This window comes from Ictidomys tridecemlineatus, chromosome 12 (genome assembly GCF_052094955.1).
Source record: "Ictidomys tridecemlineatus isolate mIctTri1 chromosome 12, mIctTri1.hap1, whole genome shotgun sequence".
Lineage (NCBI taxonomy): Eukaryota > Metazoa > Chordata > Mammalia > Rodentia > Sciuridae > Ictidomys > Ictidomys tridecemlineatus.
Genome location: NC_135488.1, coordinates 50,013,689 through 50,041,547, shown reverse-complemented (window position 1 = coordinate 50,041,547; position 27,859 = coordinate 50,013,689). Strand labels below are relative to the sequence as shown.

Here is a 27,859-nt window from a genome sequence, read left to right as displayed (position 1 = left end):
ATTTCCCCATCCCTTGGCAACCACAGTTGTACTCTGTTTCTATGGATCTGCCTATTTAAGATACCTTATGTAAGTGGAATCATTCATTATTTTTCTCTCTGTGACTGGCTCATTTCACTTAGCTTAATGTCTTTTAGATTCATCCAAATTATTGCATATGATTTCCTTCTTTTTAAGGCTGAATGATATTCTGTTGTATATTTATGGCACATTTCCTTTATCTATTCATCAATTACTGGACTTTTAGATTGTTTCTACATCTCGGCTATTGTGAACATTGATGCTATTAATGTAGAACTAAGATACCTCCTCAAGATCCTGATTTCATTTCTTTTTTATATGTGTCCAGAAGCGAGATTGCTGAGTCACATAGTAATTCTATTTTAAATTTCTTTGGAAAACTTCCGTTATTTTCCACAGTGGCTGCATCATCCCTGTGTTCTCTTATCTACACATTCTTGCCAACACTTGTTGTCTTTTCATTTTATTTTTATTTTTTAAATATTTATTTATTTATTAGTTTTCGGTGGACACAACATCCTTATTTTATTTTTATGTGGTGCTGAGGATCGAACCCAGTGCCCCGTGCATGCCAGCTGAGCACACTACCGCTTGAGCCACATCCCCAGCCCCTCCTTTTATTTTTGATAGTAGTCATCCTACCAGTTTTGAAGTAATATTACATGTTGCTTTTGATTGTCATTTTCCTGAGGATTAGTGATGATATTGAGATTTTTAAAAAATTTGTTCTAATTAGTTATACATGATAGTAGACTACATTTTGATACATCATACATAGATGCAGAGTAACTTCTCATTCTTCTAGTTCTATATGGTGTAGATATACTGGTCACATAATTGTATATGCACATAGCACACTCATACATTGCTGGTGGGATTGTGAATTAGTGCAACCAATCTGGAAAGCAGTATGGAGATTCCTTAGTAATTTGGAATGGAACCACCATTTGACCCACCTGTCCCACTCCTCCATCTATACCCAAAGAACTTAAAAACAGTATACTACAGTGACACAGCCATATCAATGTTTATAGCAGCACAACTCACAATAGCTAAACTGTGGAACTAACCTAGATGCCCTTCAATAGATGAATGGATAAAGAAACCACGCACATATACACAATTGAATATTACTCAGCATTAAAAGAGAATAAAATTATGGCATTTGCAGGTAAATGGATGGAGTTGGAGAATATCATGTCAATCCCCCAAACCAGAGGCCAAATGTTTTCTCTGATAAGTGGATGCTAATCCATAATGATGGGGGGAGGGTACATGGAATTAGTGGAGGAACTTTGGATGGGGCCAAGGGGAAGGGAGGGAAGAGGCATGGGTGTAGGAAAGATGGTGTAATGAGACTGACATCATTACCCTAGGTACATGTATGATTGCACGAATGGTACTTCACATACTTCATGTACAACAAGAGAAGTGAAAAATTGTGCTCTGTTTGTATATAAATGAATTGAAGAGCTTTCTACTATCATGTATAACTGATTAGAACTAAGAAAAATGTCATAGAAAACAAAAAAATCATATATGCACATAGGGTAATAATATCCAATTCATTCTACTATCATTCCTACCCTCATAACCCTTCCCTCCTTCATTCCCCTCTTCCTAATACAAAGTACCTCTATTCTTCCCTAGCTGCCACCTTTATTGTAAATTAGCATCTGCATATCAAAGAAAACATTTGGCCTTTGGTTCCTAGGGATTGACTTATTTCACTTAGCATAATAGTCTTCAGTTCCATCCATTTGCTGGCAGATACCATAATTTCATTCTTATTTTTGTTTTTGTTTTAGTTTTACTTGCAGAGGTAGTTTATTATAAGCAAAACAGATGGTTGGCTCTTGATTACACCTGCATATACTATCATCAGGAAAATATTTTTGGTCCAGTTAATCTTGCATAGGCCTAAAGTAGCTGTGGTTCAATTACTCAACAAATAGAGTGGGTCAACATGGTGGGTAATTTCACCAATACTGCTGATGAGACACAGGAGCAAGCTGCTCCTATGTGACTTTCACAGTCCTGGACACTGAAAGGTGCCCTGGAATCACCATTTGTAGGATGGGAATTGAGAAGAGAGTTCCAAGGGCTATTGCCCTTTTCTTCAATGTCCATCTGCACACCTAGAAAGGAGGGTGGATTTTGCCTTAACCAAACAGACGTTTCTTTTTTTGCCATTATACATGAGCTCTCTTATTATTATTATTTTGCATTACAATTCTTAATACACCTTTATACCACAATTTATCATATCTCTGTATATAAGATATGTTAACACCAAATTCACATCTTCATACATATATTTTGTATAACAATAAGGGTATCCTTCCACTATCCATGCTATTCCCCTTCTCCCTCCTTTTCCCTCCCACCCCTCTTCCCTATCTAGAGGTAATCTTCCTCCCCTGCTCTCCCTCCCTACCTCATTTTGAGTCATCCCTCTTAGATCAGAGAAGACATTTGTTTCTTGGGGATTGGCTAACTTCACTTAGCATAATCTGCTCTAATGCCATCCATTTCCCTGCAAATGCCATGATCTTATTCTTTTTTAGTGCTGAGTAATATTCCATTGTGTATAAATGCCACATTTTTTATCCATTCATCCATTGAAGGACATCTAGGTTGGCTCCACAGTTTAGCTATTGTGAATTGTGCTGCTATAAACATTGATGTGGCTGTGTCCCTGTAGTATGCTGTTTTTAGGTCCTTTAGATAGAGTCCAAGAAGAGGAATAGCTGGGTCAAATGGTGGTTCCATTCCCAGCTTTCCAAGGAATCTCCATACTGCTTTCCAAATTGGCTGTACCAATTTGCAGTCCCACCATCAGTGTATGAGTGTACCTTTTTCACCTCATCCTCACCAGCACTTGTTGTTGTTTGTCTTCATAATGGCTGCCATTCTTACTGGAGGGAGAATGGTATCTTAGAATAGTTTTAATTTGCATTTCTCTGATTGCTAGAGATGATGAGCATTTTTTTGTATATTTGTTGATTGATTGTATATCCTCTTCTGAGAAGTGTCTGTTCAGGTCCTTGGCTCATTTATTGATTGGATTATTTGTTTGTTTTTTGTGTGTGTGCTTATCTTGTTGAGTTCTTTATATACCCTAGAGATTAGAGCTCTACCTGATGTATGAGGGGTAAAAATTTGTTCCCAGGATGTAGGCTCCCTATTCACCTCACAGATTATTTCTTTTGCTGAGAAAAAACTTTTTAGTTTGAATCCATCCCATTTGTTGATTCTTGGTTTTAATTCTTGTGCTATAGGAGTCTTATTAACGAAGTTGGGGCCTAATCCCACGTGATGGAGATTAGGACCTATTTTTTCTTCTATTAGACACAGGGTCTCTGGTTTAATTCCTAGATCCTTGATCCAATTTGAGTTAACTTTTATGCATGGTAAGAGATAGGGATTTAATTTCATTCTGTTGCATCTGGATTTCCAGTTTTCCCAGCAACATTTGTTGAAGATGCTATTCTTTCTCCAGTGCATGCTTTTGGCACCTTTGTCTAATATAAGGTAGTTGAAATTTTGTGGGTTAGTCCTGTGTCCTCTATACTGTAACAATTGGTCTACCAGCCTGTTTTGGTGCCACTACCGTGCTGTTTTTGTTCCTATTGCTCTGTAGTATAGTTTAAGGTCTGGTATAGTGATGCTACCTGCTTCACTCTTCCTACTTAGAATTGCTTTAACTATTCTGGGTCTCTTATTTTTCCAGATAAATGTCATGATTACTCTTTCTGTTTCTATGAATAATGCCATTGGGATTTTGATTGGAATTGCATTGAACCTGTATAGTGCTTTTGGTAGTATGGTTATTTTAATAATATTAATTCTGCCTATCCATGAGCAAGGTAGATCTTTCCATCTTCTAGGGTCTTCTTCTATTTCTCTCTTTAGGGTTCTATAGTTTTCATTGTATAGATCTTTCATCTCTCTTGTTAAGTTGATTCCCAAGTATTTTTTTTTCTGAGGATATTGTGAATGGGGTAGTTTTCGTCATTTCCTTTTCAGAGGATTTGTCACTGATATACAGAAATGCCTTTGATTTATGGGTGTTGATTTTATATCCTGCCACTTTGCTGAATTCATTTACTAGTTCTAGAAGTTTCTTGGTAGAGTTTTTTGGGTCTTCTAGGTCTAGAATCATATCATCAGCAAATAGTGCTAGTTTAAGTTCTTCTTTTCCTATAGTTTATTCCTTTAATTTCTTTCATTTTGTCTAATTGCTCTGGCCAGTGCTTAAAATACTATGTTGAATAGAAATGGTGAGAGAGGACATCCCTGTCTTGTTCCAGATTTTAGAGGGAATGCTTTCAGTTTTTCTCCATTTAGAACGATGCTGCCCTGAGGCTTAGTGTAGATAGCTTTTACCATGTTGAGGTGAGTTCTTGTTATCCCTAGTTTTTCTAGTGTTTTGAACATAAAGGGGTGCTGTATTTTGTCAAATGCTTTTTCTGTGTCTATCGAGATGATCATATGGTTCTTATCTTTAAGTATTTTGATATGATGAATTACATTTATTGATTTCCATGTGTTGAACCAACCTTGAATCTCGGGGATGAATCCCACTTGATCTTGGTGCACGATCTTTTTGATATGTTTTTGTATCCAATTTGCCAGAATTTTATTGAGGATTTTTGCATCTATATTCATTAAAGAAATTGGTCTGTAGTTTTCTTTCTTTGAAGTATCTTTGTCTGGTTTTGGAATCAAGGTGATATTGGCCTCATAGAATGAATTTGGAAGTACTCCCTCTTTTTCTATCTCCTGAAATAGATTGTAGAGTATTGGTATTAGTTCTTCTTTAAAGGTCTTGTGAAACTCGGCTGTATATCCATCTGGTCCTGGGCTTTTCTTGGTTGGTAGTCTTTTGATGGCTTCTTCTATTTCCTCACTTGATATTGGTCTGTTTAAGTTGTGTATATCTTCCTGACCCAATCTGGGCAGAGCATATGAATTTATCGATGGCTTCACTATCTTCTATTTTATTAGAGTATAAGGTTTCAAAATAATTTCTAATTATCTTCTGTATTTCTGTAGTGTCTGTTGTGATATTGCCTTTTTCATCCCATATGCTAGTAATTTGGATTCTCTCTCTTCTCTTCATTAGCATGGCTAAGGGCCTGTCAATCTTATTTATTTTTTCAAAGAACCAACTTTTAGTTTTGTCAATTTTTTCAATTGTTTCTTTTGTTTCAATTTCATTGATTTCACCTCTAGTTTTAATTATTTCTTGCCTTCTGTATTTGCTGCTGATTAGTTCTTCTTCTTCTAGGGCTTTGAGATGTAGTGTGAGGTCATTTATTTGTTGGCTTTTTCTTCTTTTAAGGAAAGAATTCCATGCAATGAGTTTTCCACTTACTACTGCTTTCATAGTGTCCCAGAGATTTCAATATGTTGTGTCTGTGTTTTCATTTACCTCTAAGAATTTTTTAATTTCCTCCTTGATGTCTTCTGTAACCCTTTGTTCAATCAGTAGCATATTGTTCATTCTCCATGTGATGTAGGAATTTTTCTTCCTTTTTATTGTTGATTTCCAATTTCATTCCATTATGATCAGATAAAATGCATGGTAGTATCTCTACTCCTTGATATTTGCTAAGAGTTGCCCTGTTGCATAATATATGGTCTATTTTTAAGAAGGATCCATGTGCTGCTGAGAAAAAAAGTGTATCTGCTTGATGTTAGTTGATATATTCTATATAAGTCAATTAAGTCTAAGTTATTAATTGTTTTATTGAGCTCTATAGTTTCTTTATTCAACTTTTGTTTGGAAGATCTGTCCAGTGGTGAGAGAGAGGTGTTAAAATCACTCATGATTATTGTGTTGTGGTCTATTTGACTCTTGAACTTGAGAAGAGTTTGTTTGATGAACATAGCTGCACCACTGTTTGGGTCATATATATTAATGATTGTTATGTCTTGGTGATGTATGGTTCCCTTGAGCAGTATGTAGTGTCCTTCTTTATCCCTTTTGATTAACTTTGGATTGAAGTCTATTTTATTTGATATGAGTATGGACACCCCTGCTTGCTTCCAAGGTCCATGTGAGTGGACCTTTCACCTTTTACCTTTCACCCTCAGTCCCTGTATGTCTTTTCCTATCAGATGAGTCTCCTATAGGCAGCATACTGTTGGATCATTTTTTTCATCTAGTCTACTAGCCCATGTCTTTTGATTGGTGAGTTTAAGCCATTAACATTTAGGGTCACTATTGAGATATGGTTTGTATTTCCAGCCATATTTGTTTATTTTTGTTATTAAAATTGATTTATTTTTCCTCTTTCATTAGTTTTTCCCCACTGTTGGTTTTCATTGTTACTTTTCATCTCCTCTTCATGTAATGTTTTGCCAAGGATGTTTTGAAGCGCCAGTTTTCTAGATGCAAATTCTTTTTAACTTTTGTTTATCATGAAAGGTTTTTATTTCATCTTCAAACCTGAAGCTTAATTTTGCTGGATACAAGATTCTTGGTTTGAACAAAGTATCTTTCAGCATTTGAAATATGTTGTTCCAGGATCTTCTAGCTTTCAGATCTGTGTTGAAAGATCAGCTGTTAACCTCATAGGTTTACCCCTAAATGTAATCTGCTTCCTTTCTCTTGTGGCTTTTAAAATTCTCTCCTTGTTCTGTATGTTGAACATTTTCATTATATTCTGTCTTGGTGTGGGTCTCTGGTGGTTTTGTACATTCGGCATCCTGTAGGCTTCTAGGATTTGGATTTCTGTTTCATTCTTCATGTCTAGAAAGTTTTCTAAAATTATTTCATTGAACAGATTGCTCATTCCTTTGGTTTGGACCTCTATACCTTCCTCTATCCCAATAACTCTTAAATTTGGTCTTTTTATGCTATCCCATATTTCTTGGATGTTCTGCTCATGATTTCTTATCACTATCTTTGTGCTGTCTACACTCTTTTCAAGATGATATACTTTGTCTTCGTTGACTGATGTTCTGTCTTCTAAGTGTTCTACTCTTTTGGTGATACTCTCATTTGAGATTTTAATTTGGTTTATTATTTCCTTCATTTCTAGGATTTCTGTTTGGTTTTTTTGTATAACCTCTATCTCCCTGTAGAGTTGATCTTTTGCTTCTTGGACTTGTTTATGTAATTCATTGTCAAATGATCTTTCATTGTCTGCATTTGCTGTCTAATGTCTTCCTTGAGACTCCAGATCATCTGAACCATGTATATCCTGAAATCTTTATCTGACATTCCTTCTTCTGTAGATGTTATCTCCTCTAATGTTGAATTGCCCTGCATTGTTTGTGGTCCTTTCTTTCCTTGTCTTTTCATGTTGCTCATGTTTCTTTCCAGCTCTGTGTGACTTTTGTGTTATTGTTTTTTCCCCTATAGATTTGTATTGCTCTCATATAGTTCTCATATAGTTCCTCTCCTTTGTGATGGGAGACAATGTAACCAGTTCCCAATATCAACTAGACATCATCTATGAGTTAGTTTCTGTTATTAATACATTTATAGTCAGTCTCTATGTTTAGAGATGTTGGATTCAATTATAATTTAAAATATATTCATTAGTTTCATAAAAGGCATAGTTTCTGTTGTCGTTTAGAGAACTGAGGGTCAGGCGTAGGACGTTATGTTAAGCGGGAAAGATGAGAGAGTATGGGGTTAATATATGTTAGCTACTTTGGAGGAGAACTCTAATGAAGGAAGTTATTAGCAGGAGAATAGACAGGAGATATTTTATAGTAGTTAAGTACATGGGAGGACAATAAAAGCATAGAAACAAAAACCTATTTGCATTTAGTAAATTATACGTAATAGAAATAGTAATACTTGGGAGGTTGAGAGAGGAAGAGAATGAGGAAGAAAAGTAAAAAGAAAAGAAGAAGAAAAGTGGAGGAAAGAGATAGAGAGAAAGGAATGAATGAAAGAGGAAAATAGAGAAGAAAAAGATAAAAAGAAAAAAGTAAAGAAGGAAAGAGGGGGGAAAATGCACTGTTAGAATTCTGTTTTCTTCTCTTCCAGTAGGTGGCGTTGTGCACTCCAGGTAGGGTCTCTGCCCTCAGGGTGGTGGAAGCAATCTGTGTGAAGCAGCTCTCTCTCACCTGCCTCTCCAATCCTGGTCTCTTTGGGTTGCTTCCAATCTCTATCCCCCTCCCCTCTCCTGCCCACCAGGCCCCAATTGATGGGTCTCTTGTCTGAAGCCCTGGGTTCACTCTGGGTGGGTGGCGCCCTGGCCGCCCCGCGCTTCTCATCAACTGAGCGCTATCTCTGTGTTGGGTAGTCACCAAGTCATCACAGCTGTGGAGAGGGGGAGTTGGAAACCGGCAACCTGTTCTGTCATATTCCCACGGAGAGCTGGTGAGAAAGGTTTTGAGTTATCACAGCCGCATAGAGGGGGGGGGCTGTGAATCACACACCTGTTCAGATGCCCATCATGCTGTCAGCTACAGCCACCAAAAGTTGATGAGGTAGATTTTCCAAGATGGCAAGCACCCATTTCCACGCAAGGGTATCCAGTGAGGTGGAGGGAAATGGGCTGTTCATACCCTACGTCCAGAATTCGGTCCTTGGTCTGGTGCTCTGCAGTGTTATGGGTCACAGTTTGGCCCGCACCAGCCCTGAAGGATCAGTAACCCTGCATCTCTGCGCTGCCAGAAATCCTCAGTGCTCAAAGTCTGCCCATCTGCTGAGGGTCCCATCGCTGCGCTGCTGGCAGGCACCCGTGGCAAAGAGCAACTCTGGTTTCCCCGTGTCCTGGGCTGGGCTTGCAACAAACTGCTATTTAAAATCCTGACACATGCTCCATGAAGCTTAAATTCATGAATGCGAGCCCCTGTGAGGGAAAACGTCCTACCACTCACTGGGAGTCACTCCAGTAATGGGTTCTTTTCTACTTCACCATCTTGGAACCCTAACATTTCTTCTTCATTCTTCTTTAAGACTGAGTTATATTCTATTATGTTTATATACCACAATTTCTTTATTTACTTAACTGTGGAAGGGCATCTAGGTTGGTTCCATAGTTCAGCTATTATGAATTGAGGTATAAATATTGATATGAATGCATCACTGTAATATGCTATCTTTTAAGTCCACTCAAAGTGGATTAAAGATTTAAATGTAAGACCTGAAACTGTCAAACTCATAGTAGAAAACAGGGGAAAAAGCTTCAAGGCATGGGCCTTGGCCTTTATTTGTTGGACACAATGACAAAAGCATAGGTAACGAGTGGGATGGCATCAACAAACAGACAAAAGAGCTTTTTGTGGCAAAGGAAACACTTCAGAGTGAGAAGGCAACCTAGATAAAAGGAAAAAAACATTTGCAAACTATATATCTTACAAGGACCTAGACCTAATCTTTAACCCAAATTCAATTACATTTCCAAGCAATATTGCAGTTTTTAAGATTCACCCTTAAAACAGAAAAAGGAGAGAAAAACTTTCTTGAAATAAGAGAAATTACTCTCATGAATGTCCTCAGTGAAATTTCATCTCCAGAGCTGTAGGAAGGGGAAGTGATCCACCAGAGAAAACTCCATTAACCTCTATGTAGTGGTGGCATCTGATTAGGGTTGTGAGTGAAAATTCAAACCAGCTGTGCAAGACCTTCAGCGGCACCACTCTTCTTTGTAAACAGTTTAACAACCTAGGTGAGAATCAGGAGCTAAAATTTTCAAAAAATGTTTTTATTTAATCATCCATTGGCCTGATTAAAATGCTTAGGTGTCCTGATTACCAATAAAAAAACCTATCCCTGAAAATGAAGAGCATTACCTTTAACTACATCCAGTTTTTAGACAGAACTGTCTTCCTTTGAGACATCATAGTAGTTAAGAGTATGGTCTCACTTTCCTTGAAGCAAATGTCTATTCAAGTTTCATTTTGCTACTTCATAACTGTTTGACTGTCATCAAGTAGCTTTACTCTCTTTTGGTTTCCTCAAATGTAAAATGGGAGTAAAGACAGTTTATACTTCACAGAAGTCTTATGGAAATTAAATGAGTTAATGCATTGTTTGGTCAAAGAACTATGAATTTTTAAAACTAGATGATTTTAGAAAATGTGTAACTTTAATAGTAAAAATATGTATATGCAAGCTAATGTTGAAAATTCACTATGACAATGACTTTTTTTTAATTTGTAGAGATTAAATGCCCTGGCTACAGTAGTTCGAGGCAGTCTACCTAAATTGCACAGAAATATCATAACTGCATTGATTACTATTGATGTGCATGCAAGAGATATAGTCACTGAGCTTGTTAACGCCAAGGTAAATGTTTCATTTAAGTAAGATCACATACTTCTTCCTGAAATTATTGTGTCTAATATACATTTCATCCATAATCCCTTATGTAGGTAGACAAAGTTGAATCTTTTGACTGGCAGAGACAACTGCGCTATTATTGGGATGTAGACATAGACAATTGTGTGGCTAGAATGGCACTATCTCAGTACACTTATGGCTATGAATATTTGGGAGCATGCCCAAGATTGGTTATTACTCCTCTCACGGTGAGTAGACTGATCACTTAGGTTAATACTGATACAAGTGCTTTTTTGTCAAAACCATGAGAAGTTTCATCTAACAATTTTATAGGAATTTGCTGTGATACATCTTTGTAAAGCAGATATTTATATACTTTAATTATGTACATGGACCGTTGAGTACACTTCAATTGTATAAAACACTACATGGGAACCAGTGGCCCTCCTATAGAAAGGAAGTGACATAAATTTGTAGGTAAAAGTCAATTCCTTTCAATGATGACAATTTATTAATTTCTTCAGGATCGTTGCTATCTTTGCCTCATGGGGGCTTTGCAGCTTGACCTAGGAGGTGCACCAGCTGGTCCTGCTGGCACTGGAAAAACAGAGACCACCAAAGACCTAGCAAAAGCTCTTGCCATCCAGTGTGTGGTCTTTAACTGTTCTGATGGTTTGGACTACAAGGTACATTTCCCTTATCTGAATACTAACATTAAGTGTTTTGTGTGGCTTTCAATATTTGTAATACAACATAACAAAAGAAGGAAACAATGAGGTTATGTCAAATAACGGAAATGAAGCAGGGCAAAGAATGGTTAAAAGTGAAAAAAGGGAAGAAGAATCAATCTACATTCAGACTATTGCAGTATGTTATTTTGCTTGTAATATTTTAAGAAAATCTAGCCTGACATAGATATGTATTCTTTAAAGAGACAAATATTTTAATAATGCTTTAGGTAAATTGTAATTATTATTTGAAATTATATCAAAACTTGATGAAGAATGGTTTCTTAATGGTAACTTATAGTGTAAAAACTGAAACCGTATCAGTGATGCTTTTCTACTCTACTCTGATGAGAGAAGGAGATTGGAAAAGGCAAATAACACCTTAGTGTTATTATAAGAACACTTGGATTTTGCAGACTGCTGAAAAAAAACTTTTTGACTTACAGGAATCCTTATTTGTTTTCACTTCTTCTGATAGTTGCTTTTAAAACATAAATTTATTTCTGTATTTGCAATACATTAGTGGTGAGCATGATCTGCCAGCTCATTAAATAAGACTTTGTTCAATACAACCTGCCAACTTTCTGTTCCACTTTCACATTTCTTTTTACTTCCAAGGCTGATGAAATTTACATACTATTTTAAAACTATAGTTATGTTGTCTTTGTTTTGTCTAGGGGTTGAATATAAAAATGTAAACCCTTTGTAGCACAGCACAATCAAGGATTGTTCATCACGAAATTTAACAGAATATTAAACCCATAGAAAAGAGCCAACACACCATCATGAAACCTCTGCTATTCAAAGAAAACATTCCAAGTATCAGGGCTAATAGATTGTTTTTTCATTTCTATTCTACTCTCTCTGCTTCTTTTTAGAACAGTGTCTTTCTAACTTAGTATGCGTATGAATCCTGGGGCTTAACATCTCCTTCTCCCTGCCAACCAGAGTAACTGCTACATCTTTACCACTGACAGCTTCAGGCAGGCTGTCCTTCAGCCTGATAGACAAGGATTATTAGGGTATGCATTATAGAATTGTTTCTGCTTTCTACCAGCACTTAATTCAGAGTAGTGTGGATTGATTTGTGTCTTCCTAAAAGATGTTCAAGTCCTAACACTTTGCATGTGTGAACATTACCAAATTTGGGGATAGAAATCTTCACAGAGGTAATCTAGTTAAAATGAGATCCTACTGGAACTGGATGAACTAGTGTCCTTATGAGAAGAGGCAAATGTGGTGGTGGTCACACAGAAAGAGGAACACCATGTGAAGGTACACAGAGGCATAGATTAGAGTGATGCAGTGCCAGCCAAGGAATGCCAAGGATTACCTGCAAGTACTGGAATCTAGAGTCAAGGAAATGTCTTTCCTCGAGCTTTTGTAGTGAATGTGGCTTTGCCAATACTTTGGGTTCAAGTATGTAGCTCCCAGAACTGTAAAAGAATAGATTTCTGTAGCTTTCACCACCCAGTTTATGCAAATTGTCACAGCAGTCCTAGAAAACTAATATACAGCTCAAATTTCTTATTATTAAATGTTCCCCCAAATTTCCTAATATAAACCCAAATCCTATAACTCCTCCCAAGGCTCCTTTACTAAGACAACCCACAGTTCCCTCATGGTTTCCAAGGTTCCCCATAATGTATGATCTCACTTGTTGAAATAAATAATATGCCCAATTGTGTTTGACTATAGGTGTGTTTCTGGCTTTCACTTATAAGCACTGAGTCCTTTACATGGGAAGAGAAGAATTAGAAACTGCCTGACTTGCAAAAGTGTTTATTTCCCAGGCAGTCAGTGGAATTGTTCCTTTGTTCAAAATTAGTATTTGGAATTTTTCCTTTGCTTGACAGGCTGGAGGTTTTCACATTCTGGGGCAGTATACCAGAGTAAGATTTAGTATGAATGAGAGCATGGAAGCTACTAGGATGTATTGGGTCTTTGTACATGTGGCACTTGACTTAGTGAATACAGCCATAAGGAGGCTGAATTTCAAAACCTCGCTTTCCTCCTCTCCTAGGCACAAACTACACAAACAGGAGTGAAGGAAAGAGGATCTTTTGTGAAGGACAGATAGAAATGAAGAACCAGTATGACCACAGCCATGTTCTCAAGAGATAAATTATAGCAAAGAGTCTATATCAAAGATAAAGATCTAGAATTTTCTTTTTTTACTTCCTTTAAAACTGTCCATTCACAAATATTCCTTGAGAAATCTTCATGTACTCCAGGAAGTAAGCATAATCTCACATACAAAGACCATTGCCCTGGAATGGTCTCCCACTCTTATAGAAAGGTTCTTCAATTTTGTTGTCTAGAATACCAACTTGATCATTAGTACTCTCCATTCTACCATTCCGTGCACCCATTTAATTCTCCATTTAATTTTTTATCATGGCTATAGTATTATTAATATTCAAGAACTATTTCTAATCTTTGACAAATTTGTTTTTAGAGCATATAATTTTATGCTCTAAAGTACAGTTTCCTCTCAGATCTCAAGGATGCCATGTGAGTTTTCAATATTCTGCTCTGTTCCCTAAATTATCTCCATTTTTACCAGCATTGCTCATTCAGTTCATCCTTCTCATTCCTTCTTTTTCTTGAAATTGATTTCTCTCAATTGTCTGTTGCTCTTCACTTTTCAGTTCAGAAGTATGGGTTGGACTAGTGTGGGTAGCTTGTTTACTCAAAATGTCCTTCTCTGAATGAAGGAGCTGTTGTGAGTACTGTAGAAGTATAAGATGTGTGGACAGCATAAGCATACTTCCCCAGTTTATGCAAATTGTCACAGCAGTCCTATGGAGAAGCCAAATATCAGGAAGCCCCTATTAAGTGTCAAATAAAATTTTTTCTTTCAAAGATGTATATTTCAATGGAGTTTACCCTTTGATGGAGCTGTCTTTTCTTTATTATCTTTGAATTTCAATAACTAAAATAGAAATTTGAATTTATCTTTCTTTCCTGTCTCTTCTTCTTTTATCTCCCTAGATAATGTCTTCTCCCAATAACTCCCCAAAGCATATCTCTTTTCTAGAGAAGGCAGTACTTGAGTTTTAGCTTGGTGAAAGAAAGTCAGTACTGAAATCTCAAGAGTCCTGTTACAGAGAGATAAAGGACCCAAAAACCTGATTTTTCCAAGTGTTGATCTTTGGCTAATTTCCAAAGATTGCCCTAAAGCCTGTTCCTGATTTCTTTACATGTACTGATGTTGGGTTTGGAGTTTCTTGTAGGTACCACTAAAGGGAAGTTCTCCTCCCTCTCTGCCTTGGGTCTGCAATTTTCCCTTCTCATTAGGCAATCTGTTTCCATGTATTTTCCATCTTCCAATAATTTTTTTCAAAACTCTCTTCATACTACCAGTTTCCCTTTCTGTTATGTTTCTGTCAAACCTAATACAAGTATAGACACAGAAATGTAGAGAGATACCCACATATCCATCTGTCTTTCTACAATTTATGGGAATTATAATAAGGTGAGGTAGTGCATGCTCAGTTGAACACCTAAGAGACAGAAAACCCATTAGCTCTGTTTGGATAGTGCAACATGTATCAATCCAAAATTCAAGTCTCCAAAGAAATTGTACACTTTGGATAGCAGCAGTACATACTCATTTTCTTCTGTCATGAGGATTCTGCTATAGAAAAAAGCAAGAACCTGTACTTTAACCTGTGCAGTGATGCCTTCTGCTCAGTAGTAGTCATATGTTGTCAACCACTAGAGTGCCTTTGAAAAATAACAAAAGCTTACATTAATAAAATTTTCTAAGGGTTTTTTAAAGTCTTTAAATTTGTGTCTTCCATGTCTTAGAGTCTTGAGAACCTGTCAAGTATTTGTGGAGATGAGTAGGATTATTTTTAAAAAGAAAGAAAATTCGTCAGATTATTTTGTTATTTAAAAGTAAAAATTAGATTCAAAGCTTGGAGAGAGGCAAAAAGATTTCTTGTAGAAAACTTCTTACATCTGACAGCCCATTATTTACTTAAAACCATTGCTTATTTGTAGATAACACCTCTCCTGTTTAATACTTCAGCTCAAAATTTAGCTTTTGAAGGAATTAAACTGTGTAATTCAAAGGTGAATGACTTTATTGTGATTTCAGATGATGGGGCGCTTCTTCAGTGGGTTGGCCCAGTCAGGAGCCTGGTGCTGCTTCGATGAATTTAATCGAATAGACATAGAAGTTTTGTCAGTGATTGCACAGCAACTCATCACCATTAGGAATGCCAAAGCCGCAAAGGTAAGGATTGGTCAGTTCTCTATCTTAAGTTTGTAGCTAACACACAGCTTGTTGTATTTGAGGAAGGAAAATTCTAGATTTAGCCTACCTAGTTCATATTTCTGGTTTAATTGATGAATGCTACAGCAACAGGACTTAATTGGATGAATTAATTCTGCATCCAAGCAACACAGAGAAAAATCAGTGCTGTGACGATACAGAAGACTATGAGACTCAGTCCCATAGTAGTCACGTGCTGTCAACCTCCTAGAGTGCCTTTGAAAAATAACAAAAACTTACACAAATAAAATTTTCTAAGGTTTTTTTAAAGTCTTCAGATTTGTGTCTTCCATGTCTTAAGAGTCTTTAAGAACCTGTGAAGCTCTTCCTCACATACTCACACCCTGTTCCTCTGCTCTCCACTTCCTTTTTCTCTCCTTTCACTTCCTTTTCTGCAGGGAGGGGCATACTGGGGATTGAATTCAGGGGCACTCAACCACTGAGCCACATCTCCAGCCCTATTTTGTATTTTATTTAGAGACAGGGTCTAGCTGAGTTGTGTAGCACTTTGCTTTTTACCAAGGCTGGCTTTGAACTCAAGATCCTCCTGCCTCAGCCTACCAAGCTGGTGGGATTACAGGCATGTACCACTAAGCCGGCTCCCTGCCCTTCTTGTTTCTGTTTATCTAAGATTGCCTCTTATGAACTTCACTGTGTTCATAATAGCCTCCAGGCTTAGCTTACTGATGGTGGAAAAATGGGTATAAATCTTAGGAAATCCAAGAGGACCTTGGCTCTCCAGAGCTCACTGGACTAGAAAATCTAAGGAGAATAGGGTCAAATGAATGTTTGTAGTAGTCTTGTTATTTAAAGTTTGTTTCAGCCACATATGAATATTTTCTGAAGAAGGGGATATTGTATTGGAAGCTGATTGTAATGAAGAATGAGACCAAGACTCCTAATGCTCTGTATTGACCTTCTGAGCTTTAGTCACTGAAAGGCAGCAGTGATGCACAGCCCATGCAAACTAAAATCCCTCCAAGCCCCTCAAGGGTCCTCCACTATTCCCTAGGCCCCTGTCAATAAAGCCTCAGATGTCCTCAAGCTCTTTAAGTAAGGTTTTGCCTGACAGAGCAGGAGACATTTACATTCAACTCCCCCTCTGGAACAGGAACCACTCATATCAAAAGGGGCCCTGATAAAGAGTTGTTAAGTTTTTGGTTATTGTCTCTATAAAGAAACAAATTATAGAACAAATAAAAAGAAAAGAAATGAGGAATTATACTTTAACAACTGATAAAAGTCATTGTGGTATACTTTACATTTATCTCATCTTTACACCAAACTTTTGTGTAGTATATGGTACTTTCTCAAAGTTATAGGTAAGAAGGATTAAAAGTTAAAAAAATATTTAGTAGACATCATAATACTAAGATACACACTTAGATCTATGTGACCCTGAAGTTTGAACTCCTTCATCTACCCACCCTCCTCCTTGCGACATACTCTGGGGATGTCTATATTAAAGACAAGGACTTTCAGATATAACCAGTAAATCATTATCATCCTGCTGAGTAACTGAAAACAAAGCTGGATGGGGGGCAATGACCAGAGAAAATAGAAACACTGCCAGCTCAAGAGCTACCATGTGAGGATTAGGGAAAGTAGGAGGACTCTGAGATTAACCAACCTTGTCCTCAATTTCTAGTGGCCAGATGAGATACTTGGAGTGGGGTGCATCCCTTGGTATAGAAGAAATAAAGCACAGAGATGGAGGATTTGAATAGCACGTTTAGTCTTTTAACATCAGGAGAATTGGCCTCATCTAGGCAATGACACATTGCCCTAGCTCTGCCCTGGTCTTTCCCTTATTCCTCATGTTTGTTATAGCACCTTCATACAGTGGCCCAACTAGAAACCCTGAATTTGCCTCTGATTTGTCTGTTATCAACCCAGAATCTAAAATGTCACCAAATTATATTAATTATACCTACTAGGTGCCTCTCATCCCCACTTACACCTCTCAAATTCTGGCTTTCATCTTCGTGTTAGTGACAGTTCCTTAGTGGCCTCCCTGTCTGTAGTTTGCCCAACCTCTTTGCTACCATCTTTGTTCCTATCACTCTGCTTACAAGAATCCTCTGTTTCCCCTCAAAACCAGGGGACTAAAACTAAATTCTTCAGTTTAGTGTGCAAGACTCTACATGTCCAGGCCCCAACCTAGCTATACTTTTACTTTGTAGCAAAGTAGATTGCTGGTCATTCCTGGAACATGCAGGGCTCTTTCTTCCTCCTGCTCATTTTTCCAGGAAAGGCTGCTCTTGCTTATGTAGCTGAAATGTCCTTTTAATTCTTCAGGTCTCAAGCAAACTGCCTCTCCCAAGGGAGGCTTTGCTCATACCTCTACTGTAATATTTTTAGCACCATGTTGTCATACTATCTAGGTCTGATGGCCCACAGCAAACCTAGAGCTTCTCAAGAGTCAAGTTTCCTTCAGCTATGTGCCTTCATGGCTAACTTAAGCCTCATCCACAATAAGTGCTTAACTAGCCTCTGCTGTTGAATGAAAGTGAAAAGGCACCAAAGGTTAAGAATAGATTAGAATTTCTTGGAAAATACCAGAAAGTGGGAGTGGAGAACGTTTAGTGACTGTTGAACTGAAGTGTCTAAGCAAAAGATATTGAGGCCTAGAAGATTTTAGGATTGGATGAGGAAAGAAGAGAGATATTGGTCAAGGAAGGGGCAGGGAGGCAGAGAATATGAAACACTGAACCCAGAGATTGGAAGTAGGTAGAATAGAATCAGAAGAGAAATGCTCCCTGTTGTCCCAACAACAGGATTCAGTAGTCTTTGCTTGAATGTTTCGTGCTCAGTTATTATGTGAGAATTTACAAATGTCTGGAGAAGGGTTCATTTATACTTTCTTTTTAAACAGCTCTCTAGATTCATGTTTGAGGGAAGAGAAATAAAGTTGGTTATGACTTGTGCAGCCTTCATCACAATGAATCCTGGATATGCTGGCAGAACCGAGTTGCCAGATAATTTGAAGGCTCTATTTAGACCAATGGCAATGATGGTTCCAAATTATGCTTTGATTGCAGAGGTAAGCTTTCTGTTTTTTTTATTATTAAGAAGCAAAATTTTCAATGTGATTTCTTTTATTGTAGATTGTTATCACATAGAATGTTTATTCTGCATGTTTGGTTTTGGTAGTTGTTTTTTACTGCAATTATAGTAGGCCCCTAAAACTGGAATAAATCCATGAATTTCATTAACCAGTTCATTTGTGGTTTTATCAGTTCATCTCTAGGAATTAAAATGTAAGGATTGGTTCTTGAAATACTGTATTATTCTCACTTCCCTTTATGCATTTTTTTGTTGTTGTTAGAATCAAGGAATGCTAAGTAGAAACTATATTAATCAATATGATGGAAGGATTGGTTTGTCAGTCCGTAACAATTAGTAAGAAAACAGTAATCACTAATAAATTGTGATAGTTTGTTTTGTCTTTATCTAACAAGACATATTTTATTTCTAATTTCAATGGTATTTATTCCTTAATACTAGCTAAGAATAAATGTTCTTAAGTATCATATTTATTTTTCAAGGAACTTGGATTAAGGTACGGTCTTTATGCAATAAAGGGCACAGGCTCACAAGGGTAAAACTCAGTGAATTCTTACACATGTATTCATCTGTCTGACCACCAAGACCAAAATATTGTCAGACTCCAGGAGGCCCCTTATGTTCAGCACTGCTTTTCATAATGATCACCACCCTTTTAAGAATGGAATTTCTTAGAAAACACAGATTATTCCTATAGCTAATAAATTCCTTTGATAACAGATAATTTTAAATATTCTCTATAAAGTTAAGGTAATTGATTAACATCAGAATAGACCATGCCAAGTCCTGTCATTGCAAGAATTATAACTCAAAATCTCAGTATCCTCAATAACTTTTGTAGGCATGGTGGGGTGGGGGAAGCAGTTAAGATGGGTGTAGGCTTCACTCTGTTTCCTCTCTGTGGACATGGATGATTATTTCTTGCTCATTGTCCCACCTGGTAGAAATTAAACTGGGTTTAAAACCCAGTGCAATATATTTTTTTCATATCTCATATTTTGTACTATTACTGTTAGTATTGAGGGGGCAAATTTAAAAATCTCATCTTCTGAATGTTACTCCTCTTGTTACAGATTGAGAATAGTCAGAGTCTGTCATCAATAAACATTTTTATTACCTGTGTGCAAAACACTGCAAATCAGTAATTAAAAGCAGTAAACAAAACAGGCCTTGTAAGACATCTATGCATCCTTCAAATTCTGCAGTGGTTAGGGCAGATTATGGGTAAAAGGAAGGGTCCATTCCTACCACTGTTAAAGATGTCAGGCTTTATTCAACTAATTTAACCAAGGATGCAGAAATTTTTCAGGAGCCAAGGTAGTCTTATAGGGAGAAGCTACAAATCTTTATGTAGCTTCCCTTGATTCCCAGGGAACCTAAAGAGAGCAAGTGGCCATCACTGGTACTATCCACCAAGGTGGCCTTTTTGTCAGATTAGAGAAGTCCAATTCTTGATTTTGTACTCAGGAGTTACGATACCATCCAACCTCTATTTGTACATTTCCAAAAATTGAACTCTGCTATTTCTTGAACTAAAAGTCACCAAGCCCACATCTTTATTTACACGGAGAAAGAAAATCAATTTCCTGCTATTACCTATAATATTCTACCTGACCCCTTCTTGTGGCCCTGAAAATTCTTTTCCCTTCACTCTTCACATGTCTTTATTAAATAATATAAAAACATGAAAAGGCCTGAAGTCAAGAAATTGATTTTTAATATATTGATATCATACTAATATATTGTCATCAATACAATATAAGAAGTATTGTGTTAAATTTTTCTGTTCTAGGTAATCCTATATTCTGAAGGATTTGAATCCAGTAAAACATTAGCAAGAAAAATGACCCAGATGTATAAGCTTTGCAGTGAACAGCTCTCTCAACAGGATCACTATGATTTTGGCATGAGAGCTGTGAAGTCTGTATTGGTCATGGCTGGGTAAGAAACCAAATTAATTGAGAGTGAAACTTCAGAACTCTGTAATCAAATGCATTAAGTGGGTCACTCACAGGAGGCTCTTACAGCAACACTTAATCCATAGCAAGTGACTAATAAATGTTAGTGGCTGCTTTTGCAGCATTCTTCCTGTGACTCTCCCATGATATGTGACAGATCTTCACTGAGTCCCAACATGGTTGCTCTCCTGAATCCAACTAGGCTTCAGCTAAGTTTCATTTTCCCTAAAGTCATAGCATATATTGGGTTTTATTGTACAAACGCCTTTGATATCATCAGACAGGATGACAAGACTTAAAAAGTACATAGTTTGATATGCATATATGCTAAGGTGAGTTATACGTGTTGCCTTAAAAATCCCCAAGAGTTGAAAGAAATTTTGTCATCCTATTTTCAGTTCAGGTTTATGTCATACATTCTATCTCTGTTTTTGCAGTGCAATCCAAGATTGGACTACATTCTAGTTTCTAGCAAGGCAAGAAAATGAGGAATTTTCAAGCCCTAAGTTTTCTCTTTATAACTACCTGAAATGACAATATTTGGAATCCCCAACTTGCCTGGAGTCTTTTGGAGACTCTAGTCTTTCTAGTCCTTCCTCTTGGGAATGACTCACTGACTCAGGCTCAGAACGTCCAGGACTCCTATTGTGTGTGATCCTGTAGCTTTGCACAAATCTCTTTTGCCCTTTCTAGCCTCCATTATTTCTTTTATCCTCCTAGATTCAGTACATATCCTCTTTACAGGATTGCCAATAAGGGACTAGGGAACTAAGAGTTCAAATACACTGAACAAAGAGTTCAGTGGGCAAAACTGACAAATATTCAGTCATCTATACAATGTGGTAAGGGCCAAATTGGGCTGTGCCCATGGTTCACTAGAGTGTGAGACAGAAGATAGAAGACTTTCTAGAGAATAGAGTAAGTGGACTCGGTTTTGAAAGGTAAGTTTGAGTGGGCAAAAGAGCAAAGCAGGGCATTCTGGGCAGATAGGGAAAAAAAGTAACAAGGATGAGAGTCATGGTGATGCATTCAAGGAACTATAAGCTAAAGTTGGATAAAAGTCTGGGTTAAAGGGGAAGGGCATTTGAGAAGATGTTCTTCTCATTCTCCTCAAGACTATGTAGCCAGTGCAGGACTTAACATGTGATGTAATAGAGATGGATACATTTTGGAAATAGAATGGGAATCATCCTGCAGCTTTCTACAAGCAGAAGCCCTGGCCCATGATTCCGGAAAATCACATTCCATCTCATGTTTTTGGAACATAGTCTGAAATATTTCCTTGAATTTAGGTCTTTAAAAAGAGAGAACCCAAACCTAAGCGAAGATGTGGTTTTGATAAGAGCTTTACGAGACTCCAACTTGCCAAAATTTCTAACAGATGATGCTATTCTGTTCAGGTAAGTTTCTAGACGTCACAGAATAAAGCCTAGCTACCATATAGAGAAAAAGAATGGTCTTGTTTTCATTATTTCTAACAAATTAATAATTTCTCATCTTTTCTGAAGATATTTATTAATACTAATTAAGAAATACTAGTTTACAATAAAGATACTCAACTTTTAGCATTATTCAAATCACTTTTTTTAAAAATATTGATCACCAGGCTGTGTGAAAATTAGCTTTTGGTAAAATTCCTTATCTAAGAGAAATTTCTAGCCTAAAAAAATCAGGCTTGGTCTTAACATAAATGTTATTGCTCCTATCCATTTTATTTTTATTTAATTTTATGTTTCTCCAACTTATATATGTGTATAGTCTTAAAAACAAAATAGTTTTGCAAATTAGTCTCATTGAAAACAATTACCTGCCTTTTGCCAACTACTACATCAAAATACAATCATTTTTCAACAATTTTATTTTGTTATTCCCCTTCATACATCTCAGTACCATGCTTATGTTGCTTAAGGTTTGGAAATTTTCTGATACTATGTCATTGAAAATATTATGCATTCCTTTAGTTTATCTATCAGAACCTTCGTCTATCCCAGTGAATCTTAGATTTGGCCTTTTAATGTTATCCTAGATTTCTTAAATATTCTGTTCATAATATCAGCATCTTTTCTCTTATAACCTACTTCATTTTCAAGAGTAGTTTGTCTTCAAGGCCTGAAAATGTATATCCAAAGTGGTCTAATTTATTGGTGATGGTTTCCATTGAATTTTTAATTTGGTTTATTAATTCCTTCAAGATTTTCTGTTTGATTCTGTTTCAGAATGTCTCTTTATTGAAGTGATCTTTCACTTCTTGGTATTTTCTGATTTCATTGCTTATGTTATCTTTTATCTCATAGAACAGTTTAACTCTGAACTTTCTCAATTTCTTCTCTGACATTTCCTCTGCTGTGGTGTCAACAGTCTGTTGTTGAGGAATTCTGGGTTGTTTGAGATGGTTTCGTCCCTTGCTTTTTTTATGTTGTTTGTATGTCTACCCTTCTCTCAGTATAGTTCTGGCTTCTTCTTTTAAGTGAAGGACTACTTTGTGAATTAATTTTTTTTAATTCAATGTGGGACCTCTTCTACTCCCCACTTTAAGAGATGCTACTGAGCCCTATTTACTATAATGACTCATGAGCCATGCCTCATTCTACTCAACCTTATAAGATCAAAAACTTGCTGCAGTTGTTCTCTATGGTCCTCAATTTCAGGCATAAACCTATAATAAAATTCTGGAACAGGTTAAAATATTAGTTGTTAAATTTGGTAAACTTATTATAACCTTAAGTGAGGACTAAAAGGAGACAGCATGAAAGATTGGGGGGGGAGAGAGAGAGAGAGAGAGAGAGAGAGAGAGAGAGAGAGAGAGAGAGAGAGAGAGAGAGAATATGAATATGAATGAGAATGAATTAAAGGGTAATTTACATGAAGGTTGAAAGCAGAAATAGATGAATGGGTGTTATCTGAGGTAGTACCAGATAGTACAAGTATAGTGGGTAAGAGAAGCAGGTATAAACTAGAACTAGGAACACAAAGATAGGTAGATTGATTCCAACTGATGTTTTAAACCATTAGATGAAATATATTCAAATGGGTTGAGGGTACAATGTTGGCTATTGGGTTAACAATTATCATTTGAGTTAAGAAGTTATTAATATAATCAAAATTGATATTAGAGTACTTTATAGTATACCATGACAAGGTGAAGAAAATTCTTGTTGAATCTTGTTTGGACATTTAGCAGATGTCCATCAGTCTTTAACTATGGATCTCTTCTGAGTTGCAGGGGCACAAAAGCCAGTTCCCTAGTTGCTATAAACCTCCTACCAGCAGCTTCTGGTTTGTCAGCTCAGGGGCCTGCACCTCACTGCTCAGAGAGTGTAGTGTTGTGGATTGGCTGATTCTGTTGTGTGCAATAGTTTATAATTCAGCTTCTGAAGTGCCTCTGTGTGTGTTGTGGGTACCTATTCTCCTCTACTGGATCCTTTTTGCAGTAGTGAAGATCCTGGTGGCTGTCTGTAAACATAGAAACTCTGGTTGTGGATTTTCTGTGAATGATCTGTGAGGTACTGTCCGAAGGGTTTCCAGTGGTTCACTTGGATTCTCATTTCTCCTGTCCTGGGCTGTGAATGACAGGAATTGATTCTCTGTGTTTTCTAAATCTGATTGCAAGGTCCTACAAGTATCCACAGTGCCTCCCCACGTTGTCAGTGGCTGAGGCCTGGTGAATCTATTTTCCTTTTTGGGAGGCCGAAGCTGCTTCATTGTTGTCTTAGTCAAGCAACGGAGTGAATGCAATGTAGGGAGGGAAAGAGGGTGGGGGTTTCTGCAATTTATGGCTAGTAGTGGTCCTTCTAGAAGTTCTTTCTGGATGGATTTATAAGAGGTCCCACTGCAGGGGGCTTCCCTCTGCTTTAATTTGCAGCTGTCTGGGCATGGGAAGACACCATGCTAATTTAAGAACTCAGCTGGTTGCAGACTCCCGGCTCTTTACACAATTTGGTTTTAAGCTATTTGTGCTATTTAAGAAGCCTTCTATATGACCATTGCAGTTTAAATTTGGTCTTTTCAACAGTTTTTAAGTGAGTGAGCTTAAAAGAATGTCCACTCCCCACCCTTTCTCTCTCTGGTGCCCTTCAGTTTGGGTTCATGTTCTGAGTTTTTTATCTACTCTAGTAACCTTCAGGTCTCAAACTTTGTAATGATGATACTTAGAAGATTTATTTTGCCACCTACCTCTCAATTCTGCTCTTCCTTTACTGCCTCCTTTCTGTGTTGTGATAAGATCAGGACTCACTGCCTAGCTCACTTCTGTCATCTTCCTTCGCCTCCACAACCGTATACATTTAATATCCTTAAAGCATGTTTTTATTGGGCTCTTTTCTTGTAAGAACTCATAACCTTGATCTGACATAAACATTGGAAAAATACAAGTCTCTGGTTCATTCTTTAAGTTTATGTATAAAGCCTTTAAACTCATATAAATATATTTTTTTGCCTGTTCGGTTTTATGTTTTCACTCTATCAACACTTTTTTTTTCAGTTGTAGACTTCCTGTCTTTCTTAGATGTCCTTACCACAATATAGCAAAATTCATTTTTTCCCACACTTTCACCTTATACTTTTGTCACTTTATGTAAGGTCTTTACTGTATATCAAGTGTATTTGTGTATAAAATATAAGGTAGAGATTTAATTTCTTTTCTCCCATACAAACCTTCCCTTAAAAATGTTCCTCATAGAAATAGCCAACTTTTCCCTTTCTCCCTTTTTTACCCCGTATTCATTGTCTACTTAAATTCTAATCTACTTTTCTGAATATCTATATATAGTTATAAGTGTAGGTAAATACATTTGGAGAAAGTTGAGACACAAATATAATTTTTAAAATAAATTTATAAATTTATCACCTTCTATGTGTTCGGTACCATACCACATACTATTGGCAATACAGAAACATAAGACATATTGCATATCCTCAGAGAGTTCCTATTATACTAAGAACATTGGTCTACTGTACAGGAAACAAAATTATACGAGATATCAGAGAAAAATGATTGCTTCTGTTACAGCATATAGGACAAACTAACATTGTGAATATTCAGAAGAATCAAGTAATTGTAGAAATATGAGAAGGTATCAATGACCACTGCTTCCTAATAAATTTTATTTTTGTTTTCTCAGTGGAATCATATCTGATCTTTTTCCTGGAGTCCAAATTCCAGAACATGACTATGGTATTTTGCAGTCAACAATTGTGGATGTCATGAATGGAAAAAACCTTCAGCCGGAAATCTGTATGGTTAAAAAAGTGATACAGTTCTATGAAACTATGCTTGTGAGGCATGGTGTTATGTTAGTTGGGCCAACAGGAGGTGGCAAGACCACAGTTTATCAAATACTAGCAGAAACTTTAGGGAATTTACAAAAACTTGATTTAGGCAATCCTTTTTATCAAGCAGTTAAAACGTATGTTCTTAATCCTAAATCAATCACCATGGGTGAATTATATGGTGAAGTTAATAACATAACCCTGGAATGGAAAGATGGTTTGATGGCACTAAGTGTCCGAGCAGCTGTGAATGATACTTCAGAAGACCATAAATGGATCATTAGTGATGGACCAGTGGATGCTCTTTGGATTGAAAACTTAAATACAGTATTGGATGATAACAAGATGCTTTGCCTGGCTAACAGTGAAAGGATTAAACTCACACCTCAGATCCACATGCTCTTTGAGGTAAATGTATGACTTACTGTGGAATGAAATCATTCCTTAAAATCGGCATGCCATCATTAATTTTTTAATGATGTATCATTTACCATCTGTGCTATTTTGTTTACTTAATAAGTAATTATTAAATTATCCTTTTGAAATAGTTGCCAATCCTGAAAAAGTTTCTCAAATGTTCCTGTCTGTGTAAATGGGAAATAGAATTAATTCTGGTTTTCCTAGCACTTGGTTTCTTTGAAATTCTTCCTCATTAAACAATATTATTTTATATGAATAAATTATCCTACTGGGTATGAATGTTTAGCAAGAAATTAGAGAAAGGAGGTGGAACCAAATACTGCTACAAAATATGGAAGAGACCAAGACCACTCAAGGTCTAGTCATTCATCAATTACTGATTAAATGTCCATGTGTACTATGAACTTGGCTAGCTATTGGGACACAAGAATGAGAAAAGTAAAGAGAAGAAAAGAAAAATAAATAAATGTCTATTCCTGCTGATATTTTTTTCCTGTACTGGGGATTGAACCCAGGGATGCTTTACTACTGAGCTACACCTCCAGCTCTTTTTTTTCCTTCTTTGAGACAGGACCTCACTAAATTGCCCAAGCTGGTTTTGAACTTGCAATCCTCCTGCCTCAGCCTCCTGAGTTGCTGGGATTACAGGTGTGTGCCACTACACCCAGCTCCTGCCCATAAGGATTTGACAATGTCCTCCTACACTCATTTTTTTTTTTACCCTATGCCTCACTTACATTTGCTTCTCCATTTCAAATTACTTATTGCCCTCCCACTGTCCTCCACATGAAGCCTTTTGGTGTTAAACTTTAAAAGGTCTGAATCACTACCACTGAAATTGGATGAATAAGAAAGTATAATTAGCTATTTCCTGTTCAACTTTTTTCAATTTTAGGTGCAAGATCTAAAGGTTGCCTCTCCTGCAACAGTCAGTCGATGTGGAATGGTGTTTGTGGATCCCGAAGAACTAAAATGGATGCCGTATGTTAAAACATGGATGAAGCGGGTTTCTAAAAAGGTAAGTGCAATCAAATGTGCAACCAGATATTTCCCAGTATCTTCATCTGTTGGGGCTCACACTTCCCCAGAGTGCACAAATAGCAGTAGGTTATAGCAGCATTGTTCTCAATTGAGGAAATTTTATTTTGTCCTTCTCCCTAAGAATTCCTGGGTCTTCCAGGAATGTTTATATACTCCCCAAGTCTTTCTTCATTACCTGTTACCTCAGCCTGCCAGCCTGCCGAGTCACTCTGCTTCCAGTCTGCTCTTACTGGCTTCTTCTTAGACTGGTTCCTGCAGAAGGCACAAGGGTAAAAAGAGGAAATCACTATGAATAAAAAGAAGTGTTAAATACAAACACTAACTGGATTTTATATTTTAGGAACCCCCAACACCTCTGAGAGCCAGAAAGGAAAGAAAAGTTTCTACCCTTGTCATAGGTGCAAGACCCATGATACATTCTGACCTCAGATTTATACTTCCACTCCAAATGAAGGAAATCCTGTACCTTATCCAAAACAACTCAGTTCCATGCTAGCCTCTGAATTTCCTGCATTCTAAAATAGGATTTTTTCTTTACCTTAACAACATTTTAACATTTATAATAATTCTCACTATCCCATTACTTCTCCAAGGGAACAATCTTCTTCTCTGCCTCTCCCACTCCAAAGATGAATTAGAGCAAGAGAAAGAAGAGAAAGGAAAGAGAAAGAGATAAGGGGGACAGGGATAAAGGAGGAGATGGACCAGAGAGAACTATCTTTCTCCATTGGAATGGCCTTTGCTCTTTGTCAAAAATAAGTCGACCATATTTGTACGGGCCTCTTTCTGAGCTCTATTCTGTTGCATTGATCTATTTTTT

The 27,859-nt window shown here is 37.0% G+C and overlaps 1 protein-coding gene across 1 annotated transcript in view; it reads left to right on the top strand.

Moving 5' to 3' along the window:
- The window catches only part of Dnah6 (dynein axonemal heavy chain 6), a 263,669-nt gene that overhangs the window by 108,501 nt on the left and 127,309 nt on the right, over window positions 1-27,859 (top strand). The window contains exons 28-36 of the mRNA XM_005335870.5: window positions 10,157-10,282; window positions 10,369-10,524; window positions 10,801-10,962; window positions 15,110-15,247; window positions 18,162-18,329; window positions 20,145-20,293; window positions 21,603-21,710; window positions 25,431-25,986; window positions 26,894-27,016. Coding sequence (XP_005335927.2) covers window positions 10,157-10,282; window positions 10,369-10,524; window positions 10,801-10,962; window positions 15,110-15,247; window positions 18,162-18,329; window positions 20,145-20,293; window positions 21,603-21,710; window positions 25,431-25,986; window positions 26,894-27,016 — 1,686 coding nt within the window. The remainder of the gene's footprint in view (window positions 1-10,156; window positions 10,283-10,368; window positions 10,525-10,800; window positions 10,963-15,109; window positions 15,248-18,161; window positions 18,330-20,144; window positions 20,294-21,602; window positions 21,711-25,430; window positions 25,987-26,893; window positions 27,017-27,859) is intronic.